We start from the raw sequence: 10,544 nt of genomic DNA, 5'->3' as shown, positions 1-10,544 counted from the left end.
GAAAAAGTTCATGACCACTGACAGCCATTTATACATACATATATATGTACTTTCAAATGTCACCATATGTTTCGTTATCGCGAACATAACCAAATTCCAACGAGTGCATGTATTTATTACATGAGCTGTCCTACAACGGCACGCTATATTGTATTTACATAAACGAATTTGGCGCTTAGCGTGTTGAGATTTCGTCCGATAATACATAGAGAGACCGTGCCAATTGAAACAGACTGTGGACTTTGTATTTGTGGACGTCAACTCGCTCTCACTTCTTGCACCAGTCATACCAGCTCATCACTAAACACCATGTCGGAGCCAGTGGGTCCCGTTAAATATTTCCTATGTGGAGGCTTCGGAGGCGTGTGTACCGTTCTCGTAGGACATCCCATGGATACCGTCAAGGTACGCCTTCAGACCATGGGCTCCACCTACTCTGGAACGTGGGACTGCTTCAGCAAAACTGTAAAGCAGGAAGGCTTCCGGGGACTCTACAAGGGTATGACCGCACCTCTGACTGGAGTAGCGCCTATATTTGCCATCAGTTTCTTCGGCTACGGAGTGGGTAAAAACCTTCTACAAGAATCTAAGGATAAGCCGCTTACCAAACAACAGCTTTTCCTAGCCGGATCCTTTTCTGGAATATTCACAACGGCGGTGATGGCACCCGGAGAGCGTATCAAGTGCCTATTGCAAATCCAACAAGGTGGAAATCAACCGCATAAGTACAACGGAATGGTCGACTGTGCTAAACAACTCTACAGAGAAGGTGGTATCCGCAGTATTTACAAGGGAACTTTAGCCACTCTGTTGAGGGACGTTCCGGCAAGTGGAATGTATTTTATGACATACGAATGGGTTAAGGAATTGTTGACTCCTCCCGATGCAAAGGCTGGCGATATAGGTATGACTGCTACTATAATGGCAGGTGGTTCAGCTGGTATAGCTAATTGGTTGATCGGAATGCCAGCTGACGTGCTAAAGAGTCGTTTGCAAACGGCCCCAGAGGGTACATATCCTAACGGAATCAGGGATGTATTTAGGTTGTTGATGAAACAGGAGGGGCCACTCGCTCTGTATAAGGGAGTTACACCCGTGATGCTGAGAGCCTTCCCTGCGAATGCAGCTTGCTTTGTCGGTTTCGAAGTCGCCATGAAATTCTTGAACTATTTAGGTTTATAACTTAGTTCAATTTTATCTAACAATGGCACCGCACTTTAGTTATGTAATTGTCAAATGTAAGATGAGAGATAAGTTTATTTTTGTATGAGAAGTATGTTTTTTTTAAATTACTTTCATGTTATTGAAAAATTGTATATGTTTAAGCTTTTTATACTTTGTCCTCGTTGATAATGTTACAAAATGTAAAAGTTAATTCAAACGTGTATTTTAATACATTTTTTTATTATTTTATTGTTACAAATTCGTATAAAGACTATTATTAGATGATAATTATATATAATATGATATTTTTTATAAGCCATTGATATAATAATTGGCATTGAAAATATTTTTATACTTCTTTTATGATCTTTGTCGCAACTATAAAGTGTTCATTAGTTTGGAATATATGTACATATACCGCAAGGAACATATTTGATAATTTTATAAAAACAATTGCTGATAAATAAATCTATGTGAACACATATAACGATTTACATAAGTACCTGTGATAATAAATGAAATACATACATGATATTTGACAATTTTTATGTTTTATCATTTCGAAAATTATAATAGTTGTATTCATGGAATACATAAAACAGTTCGTAAGATATTTACAAATAAAATATTATGATAACTCTCTTCGTATATCTCGTTCGATAAATTTGTCTCTTGAATCCATGTGCTTCTTATATTTTTTGTTTAAAGTTTTATGTGTTTCAATGCGATGAAGTTTTTCATCCGAATTTGGATTGTGTGTCACTCTAGGAGTACCAGTTTCACTGCCCAAACCATGTCGATCTCTTTTCAGTACAGTTTTTATGGGATATTTGTTACCACAACCTCTTGGTCCCAGTCCGTTGTCTTTATTCCATCCTGTCCTTAGTAAAATTTGAAAGCCTCTATTATTTTCAGGTATACCGTAAATTGTTTTTAACTTTTTATCTTTGTTCATGTTGAAAACGTGTAAGGTGGATGTTAAGTGATTATTTTTATCTTTTGCATAAAAATTCTGTTGACAAACATCGCAAAACAACTCTGTTTTACGCTCTCGATCGTACACATTGCTTCCATTTCTGGTTTTCGCCTGTTTGAACAAATTCAATACACGTTTATTGTTCTTGGCTAAAGATAAAGCAGTTTTTCCGATTTTGTCTTTTTTTTCTACGTTAGCTTGCTGTTTTAATAAAAATTGCACAGCTTCGAGTGAAGACGACTGCACAGCACACATGAGAGCTGTCCAACCAAAATCGTCTGTAGCATCCAACACATTTGGGCACTTTACGTAAATGTCTTTAAGCTCATCACAGTTGTTTTCCTGAGCTGCTAATAGAAAACTGTTGACTAAACGTTCACTTAAATCACATGGTGTATTAGGAGCAACTGTAACTCTATCATCAGTAATTTTATTACAATAATTTGGTTTTATTGTCTCAATTGGCGATAAACTTGGTCCTGAAATAACTTCCATATAATAGTTTTTCGCTTCTTCACCACTAAGATTGCCAATTTCTTTATATTTCCTTTCTTTTGTGTTCTCGCTTTCGACTTTATTTTGTCCTTTTACAAATATTCTATGTTCAAAATCAACCGTTGCGAGAGCTTTCCAATTTGGATGAAGTGACTCCATTATTTATCTAAAATAAAATAAATAGAATTACAAAATGAAAGAAATGATTTTTGTTGTTGCTTTCTATTATCTATTCACATGAATCTAAATCTATTCACATGAAACTTTAATCAAAATTTGGTGGGCTAATTTGTAGCCACTATAAATACATAATTGGAGACTGAAATTGAATGATAATTTTATAGTTAATATATAAAATTTGAATATTAGTATAAAAAATAAATATATATATTGCATTAAGAATCAAATTTAGTTGAAACCTGGGAATATTGATATTATAAATAAAAAATAATACAATTATGGCGAAAAATCCATAGACAGAATGTCCGAATACTATTGCAAAATAATTGCTAAAGCAAAATGTAAAACTAAACTAGCTAAAGCAAACCGTAATAAAGGATGAGGTTTAAATTATTCGAATTGCTCATAAAGGCTGAGGTCCCACATTTTTTGTAGGGGCTTAATATCAAAAGCAATATACTGTACAGTACTAAATAAATGGTTTAATATGAAAACGAATTTTTAGCTCAGATATAATGAAGTAAAAGACGGGTGTATTGGGAGGAAAGGAAAGTTGACATTACCAGGTATTTATCATGAAGACGTCGACCGAAAGGCGAGCTCGGCAGTTGACATATGTCATTGTTCGACGTAAAATAGCCACTTTCCGACCATATCCACAAATTAAAATACTGTAAAACTCCAACCAAAAATATTTTTAAGTTACAACTTTTACGTGAATTTTAAGTTGAAAACTGGAATTGTGATAAAAATTAAGCATTTGAAAGACAGAGCAAATGATGGATATAGTAAAAATAATATGAGAAAAATAAAAAGTGAAACACTTATATTTATTACTAATGGTTTTACTCGGCTTTGCTCGGTATTTGTAATATAAACAGCTTAAACATGACAAAATAATCTAATAGTAAACATTAATTTGTTTTTTTACTAAATTTATTTGAATCGAAAAAATAGTATTCAACGATTTCAATGTCGTCGTCAAGAAACATTGATTTGTTTTCGATGCTCCCAACAAACCTTACAAAGTCTCTTTCGAAATTATATATTAGATACAGTTGGTCAGTGAGAGGCAAAAGAACGTTAGTGGCTTCATCCACACTACCGATATCTACACCCGATATTTACGAAATTTGCCATAACCAGTTCCTAAATAGCAACCACAGGTTGCAATATGGGAACTAGATATGGAAAATTTCGTAAATATCGGGTGTAGATATCGGTAGTGTGGCGTAGCCAACGAGGTTGCTAAATTTTTAACAATTGGCTCACTCAAAAATACAAAATTATTTAAAAATGTTCTCTTAAATTCATAAAATTCATAAAAATTCATAAAGCCTCTTTCGGCTTTTGAATTGCTAATTGCTATCAATTAAAATGGTATGAGATGTAAATCAATAACATTCCATACACTCGAGCAAATTAAAAAAACGGTTGACCGATTTTTGAATATCTTAAAAACCAGCCCCAGCAAACTTTTGAATCTAACGATTGCATTTGAACGGTAAACAGTTTATCGTAAATACGGAATATCTGGCACTCGGGTTCTCGTTAGTACGATAGTTCGCGTGCATATCTCTCGATGGATGGAATTTTCGAGTGCCAGATGTTTCGTAATCGAGATTTTAGTGACGAGTGCGAGAAACAGTCAAACAACGTTTATCGGTCTTTGGTAGTATTACGTAGCGCTTAGACTATATAGAGATACGACCACGCTCAGTAGCGCCACTCTTGATAGCGGCCATCGACGAAAGCACGAACAGAGGCGTTTGTTCCCGTAGAATTGAGTGGTCGAGAGTAGAGTAGTCAGTGGTGTTGCGGCCGTTGGGTGTGTCGGTCGCTCTCTTCCGCGGTCGTCGTGCTCGAATAATTGCGCATGCGCTTGTGACGGCCGGCTTGCAGCTTGCGGCTTGCGGTTCCACGTCGGGACGATCCTGGCGATCCTGGCGATCCTGGCGGCCCCCCTTCTCCCGCTTCACCCGCCTCTCCCGTAGCGATGGCGTCGACCCTCCACCTCCACCTGCTGCCCCTGGCTCTCCTCGCCGCGGCTGCTTTCTCTCTCCAGGTACGTTCTACGTTCTACGTTCACGATCTCGCAAAACGCAATACGCCCATTTACCACCCCCCAATCTCGCGCCATCTGTCACTCGATTATGACAGCTGTCTTAATGCGTCGTCGATGGTGATATTGATGAGGCGATCAACCGATGACACACGACTCAAACTCGTCGTCCATGGCCACTAGCGTCACCTTCGTATTGTCACTTGAATTTTTTTAATATATTTTATTAATTATTATTCGCGCATTTAAATGCGTGTGTTAAATCACCTTGAAATGAACCTTTTACCGGATTTGTATCAAAAAAAAAAAATCATAATAATTCGTTATGCTCAATTGCGCTTCTCATTTTGCTTTTTTTTTTACTAGCCTCTTCTTACTTCACTTTCGATTTTTTCGTCTGAAGAAATTTGGGTTCTTATTCGTTCTAACCTTTGTATTCAGAAATTGAAGAATATGTATGTAAAATAGAAAATGTGAATCAAATTTTTTTCAAATGAAATGTGAATCAAACATCAATATTTGTATACAATATTTTACGTACATGGCGCATTTATTATACAAGCTTTCCCCAATAGCGTCACCGATTATGTGACACAATTCTTAGAATGGTCTTTGAAATATTGCATATGGAATAATGTATAGTTCTTGTATTGATGTTGGTTTACACCACATTAAGAAGATATTTATTTATTTATTTGGAAAATTTACAGTTTATTAAGTTACATAGATTGATAGTAAAAAAACATAATTATGTTAAGTAAACCATTAATAATTTTCACATATACATAGGTAAAAAAAAGAAAAGCTCAAACATTTAAAATAAGAAACAAAAATAATAATAGAGTAAGATAGTTAGAGAAAACAAAAAGAAAAAAAATAGAAATAACAGTATAATAAAAATATCAAAATAATAAAAATAATAATATGATAAAAATTATGAAATAATAAAAATAATATAATATATAACAAAAAACAAAAAGACAAAATAAATACATCAAAATAAAAATTCATAATCACAATCGTAAATTTTCAATAAAATTAATCATCGAAAAACAAATTTGCAATAATCACTCTAGCTTGTATAGCATTAATATTAAATAAGTCAAACATAGAAATTGTTAAAATTAGTGTGTTGACTAATTTTAACAATTTCTATGTTTAATATATAAGTAATGTTTTATTATAAAACTGGGTTAAGTATGACACAGTTAATCTAATAATAGGTAAAAACGATTGCCCTGAGACTGTTAATCCAAAGTTATATTAAATTTAATCTCACATGATTTTTTTTTCTCAATACTATAGAAATTATATTACTGTTACAACTTCTGTTAATTATATTACGGTTTTGTTCTCCATGTATTAAACAAAGTTTTCTCTATAAAATAAATAGTCTTGGAAACAAAATGTTAATCTATAAAATTATCTACATAGTTACATTTATCTGTTTTATTTTAACTATAAATCTTTTATCATCAATCATATCACAATATATTACACATTTATATGTATATATCATTTGAATTTATACAAATTCTGTCGCAGAGTCTCCACTTGATTTGATTATTCAAAAGATGACTTGTTTGCCTTGACGATTTAAAAAAAATATCAAATCGTATCGAACCAAGTTGGACAAAAACAATTTAATGTAGCTTTTCTTCACCATAACTTTGTCATGAAAATACTATGCATCTATGAATTAAATAAGCATACTTTGGTTATAATAATACCATGTCAGAAAGTGTTTACATATATTATTTAATACACTTAGTCTGAACAGAATGTATCCACATAGTATGTACAATTTAAATTTGAATGTTACAAAATTGACACTATATAATTCCATTTACATATACAAATATTTTGTATTTTATGCAGTTTATTTTACATATAACCGGTTTTATTTAGTAACAACGTCTGCATAATTAAATAAAAAATTGCAATCTAAACAGATATAATCTATCGATTTTGTTCGAAATAAAATATTGGCAAATACTAATAAATGTATGCAAAAAAGACAATCGCCCTTTTTTTTCTTAACTATAATTAATTATGCTTTTTTTCCGAATTTACGTAGTCAGATCGAATGTTTAGTGTGTTAACAATATGTAAATGAGTACAGTATATACTTCAGCTTTGTAATGTGAGAATCAAAGCAACCTACTTGACAGGCTTCAGCTTTCCTAAGGTTTTTTTAAAATTCATGTTCTTATAAATATTTAATATTTTCATTTTAAGCTATGGAAAGGGCGTGTGAATTATAAAATCGATAGTGTTTTCAAAAATTATGTAAGAAATATGAAATATATTTATGAAGAAGTGTAACATACTTAGAATGTTTATAAATTGATTGTTTGAGACAATTATGGATAAATAGACCTAGGTCTGTCAGTAGAAAACCATGATAACTTGAAATACCTATGTATATCAATGTATGACGAAAATTTTTTACTTATTTATTTATATTTTTCATATATTATATTTCAATGTGTACGTAAGTTTGCTAAATTTGCGTCGCATATTTTAGTCATTACTCAATAGAGTTTAACCACATTTATTGTATTAGACACAGATATATTTCATATATATGTATGTAGGTATATATATTACATATACATATGTACTAGAATATTTGAACACATTTCCGATTGACGTTCGGTTAAAAACCGCACAAAACGGTTGCTTCGCAAATTTTTATCGCAAATCCAAACCGAATATTTCTGCAAAAAAAATACATAGATTTGAAATATTCAAAAAATTTTACACAAGATTTTCCTCGAATATTATTATGTAAATGTTTATCTTTTTTTGTACTTGTGATACAATACATGTACATACATATTCGCATACACTTCGAGGTATATTGATTCTCGGATATTTTGGAATGCTTTTGTTTGCATATCCCTCGGCTATAGTACACCTGCAACAGGTAAGTAGCTAGCCGGGAAATATCCAGTGACGTCATTGGCCCCTCGTTGGATCGATGCGCTGCACTTGGCTAGACTTTAGTACGCCTGATGTAATTCTGAGTAAAATTCAGGGTTTGATAACTCAAACATATAGATACCTACGCATAACCTGTTTTTAACAAGATTATAGAAGACAGTTTACCTACATTGCTCCACTTTTCGATGAAGCATTGATTGCCCACTCCAATTTTTGGACGGATGGCGAGTCACGTAACTTTCTCCATACTATCTTCGCGAAATAAACGTACTATATCCACATTTGCTTTTGGTTCACAGTTAGAACAATAGTACAGAGGCTTGGTTCGGTTAGTCGGTTGACCGATAATTCAGCGTACTTCCTCTTTAATCAGTTTTGTGTGATCCATGATTTAAATACGATGAATGTAGGGGGGGAAATGCAAACAGGAACTGTGCAAGAATATGTACGGTATCACTAGAAATATATTTAAACGAGCTGTATATATAAATAAATATATATTTTCATTTATATGTTTGTCTATGTTACACAAAGTCCATTGCACTCAAAGAGCACTGCATGCTCGTCATAACGAGGAGGGATAAGAAACGAAAAACGTGGGTGAGAAGTACGGGAAGGGTAGTGGATATAGTGGAGATAGTGAAAGGATTGAAATGACAATGGACGGGTCACGTAGTTAGAAGAATTGATGAAAGGTAGACAAAATTAATGTTAAAATGATACCCGAAAGAATGTAAAATGGCGAAAGGAAGATGGGCGGATGCATTTATTTTATTTTATTTTTATTTTATTAATTGAAAAATCAACAGACAGGATGTACAGAGATAGGTATAAAAAAAACAAAAAGTAAATAAATAATATATGTAACATCCGAGTCCAATAATAGATTTTTACAAAAATGAAAAAGATAAATATAAGGAAAACAAATTAAAAAGTAAAGAATAAAGGCATGACAAAATATGTAGTACATTGCATAATTAAACTATAGTATTAAAATATTTGGAAAAGGTTATAAGATAGAATATAAGAAGAAATTGAAATTTACAAATATAAAACAAATGAAAAAGGTAAATACAAAATAAACAAATGAAAAGGAAAAGAATGAAAGCTATAATATGATTAAATAGCACATTACATAACTAAACTAAAGTATAAAAATAATGGAAATATTGGAAAAATAGAATAGGAGAAAAAATGAGTCAATCGGTCAAGATTCTCTTAATGTTAGACCTCAATTGATGTAGGGAAATACCAAACAGATCAACCTCATTCAGCTCTCCGTTAAACATACGATAAACGCGCTGCAGATAAAAATATTTTTGGGAATTAGTATTGAAAGGATCAAGTGAAAAGAGTGCAACGCGTCTAGAGTATCGAACTGGGATTCTGAAATTAGACAGAAATGTGGCGCGAGATGGATGAGAGTTGCGGCAAAACAGAAACGAATGGATGCGTATTGAAGAGGCTTTCATCCAGCAGTGAGCGGTTAATGACTTAAGGATGCTGAAGTGTTTCTTGAAAATCAGACTGATGATTTTTTCGATTCTTTTCACATTCCTTAATTCTGACCTAAAAATAAAAACATGGAATGGGTCTCCTCCTTGGGAAAACATCTCATGCACGCATGCGATTAAAGCTGTGGTGCAAGTTGTGTGGCTTAATTACGTGCGTGCGAGTAGGATTTAAGATGAAAGTCACGCCACATAAGAACCTTGTCGATCTTAAAAACATGAAACTCGACTATAATGCATATTTTGTAAATAACACTATCATCTCTCTCCTTATTGTTTGCTCAATGCTGAGCGTCGTGGTCATTGATATCATCTGGAACCCGGTCTTGTGCCAAGTTGAAAACAGCGTTTAGGGATTATTCCTCCAGTTTGGTTTGACTATCTTATGGGAGACGATCCTCTCTCGCCCTTCCTCGCCGTGACTTCCAGATTCTCGAAGACATTTCTCATTTTTCCATTGATGTATAATACACTAGATCCGCCCTCACGCTTTATACTGGTCTCCCTTTTGGCGCATGCAAAATACATGGCGCATGCACAGTTTCTCTCAGTAGGTAGGTAGGTACCGCTGCGTCTTAGGGAAAAAAACATTTTTTTTCCCAACTTCCCCGCTAGTTAAACCCCCCGCACCCCATAGTTAGTGAAGACAAGATCTCCGACCAAAATCACACGCCGGGGCCCATCTTGTGTATTATACATCAATGCATTTTTACCAACATGGTCAAATTAGGAAAGAATCCTTTTCCTACATGTTGTGTCTCTCTGAAACTGAGGATGGACATGTGCATGCGTCTTGCAGTCCTTGGAATGTCCAACATCCGTCTTCAGCACCACATTTCAAATGCATATAACATGTCCCTTTCTATCTTTTTATCGTCCATGTTTCGACTCCATATCATGCAATGGGGATCAACAGAGATCGCACCAGATGATTTTTTTTTCTCATTATGTATATGTAGAACGGTTTTCAATATCTTTAGTCAGACTGACCAGACCAGACTGGATTTTTATTTTTCCATTAAATCTTAATTTCTTATTTCCATTCTACGAAGTATGTAGTTCAGCCATTTCATCCTCATTCTCTCCCTAATAAGCTATTTATCAAGCAAAGTTCAATATTTCTGGTATTATAATTTTTAAAGGAGTTTGGTTTTGCTACCTGCTCTATGTCGCAGAAATCAAATATATTCGTATTGTCAACTAGTTACCT

The 10,544-nt window shown here is 33.7% G+C and overlaps 3 protein-coding genes across 7 annotated transcripts in view; 2 read left to right on the top strand and 1 right to left on the bottom strand.

Annotated features, from left to right (window-relative positions):
• Window positions 1-40: 40 nt before the first annotated feature.
• On the top strand, window positions 41-1,792 carry LOC143916959 (congested-like trachea protein). The gene has a single exon (XM_077438282.1). It carries the CDS (start codon window positions 310-312, stop codon window positions 1,180-1,182), a length of 873 nt encoding a protein of 290 aa, XP_077294408.1. The 5' UTR covers window positions 41-309; the 3' UTR covers window positions 1,183-1,792.
• On the bottom strand, window positions 1,271-4,919 carry LOC143916958 (G patch domain and ankyrin repeat-containing protein 1 homolog). The gene is made up of 2 exons (XM_077438281.1): window positions 3,379-4,919; window positions 1,271-2,801 (listed from the first exon to the last, which is right to left on the bottom strand). The coding sequence occupies exon 2, from the start codon at window positions 2,792-2,794 to the stop codon at window positions 1,793-1,795; it is 1,002 nt and encodes a 333-aa protein (XP_077294407.1). The 5' UTR covers window positions 2,795-2,801; window positions 3,379-4,919; the 3' UTR covers window positions 1,271-1,792.
• Npc1a (Niemann-Pick type C-1a) overlaps window positions 4,507-10,544 on the top strand; it is a 38,580-nt gene continuing 32,542 nt past the window's right edge. For 3 of the 5 annotated variants that reach the window (XM_077438269.1, XM_077438271.1, XM_077438270.1), the window contains exon 1: window positions 4,535-4,880. In XM_077438269.1, the coding sequence (XP_077294395.1) occupies window positions 4,812-4,880 (69 nt within the window). In that variant the 5' untranslated portion in view covers window positions 4,535-4,811. Of the gene's footprint in view, window positions 4,881-10,544 lie in introns of all 5 variants that reach the window. The other 2 variants (XM_077438266.1, XM_077438267.1) reach the window with 1 other exon arrangement.

Source organism: Arctopsyche grandis, chromosome 9, assembly GCF_051622035.1.
Source record: "Arctopsyche grandis isolate Sample6627 chromosome 9, ASM5162203v2, whole genome shotgun sequence".
NCBI classification, from domain to species: Eukaryota; Metazoa; Arthropoda; class Insecta; order Trichoptera; family Hydropsychidae; genus Arctopsyche; species Arctopsyche grandis.
The sequence above is the reverse complement of the archived record's forward strand: the minus strand, read 5'-3'. Positions and strand labels throughout refer to the sequence as shown.

Coding starts and splice junctions, on each gene's coding strand:
- LOC143916958 (XM_077438281.1), bottom strand. CDS start 2,794: ATGGAGTCACTTCATCCAAATTGGAAAGCTCTCGCAACGGTTGATTTT.
- LOC143916959 (XM_077438282.1), top strand. CDS start 310: ATGTCGGAGCCAGTGGGTCCCGTTAAATATTTCCTATGTGGAGGCTTC.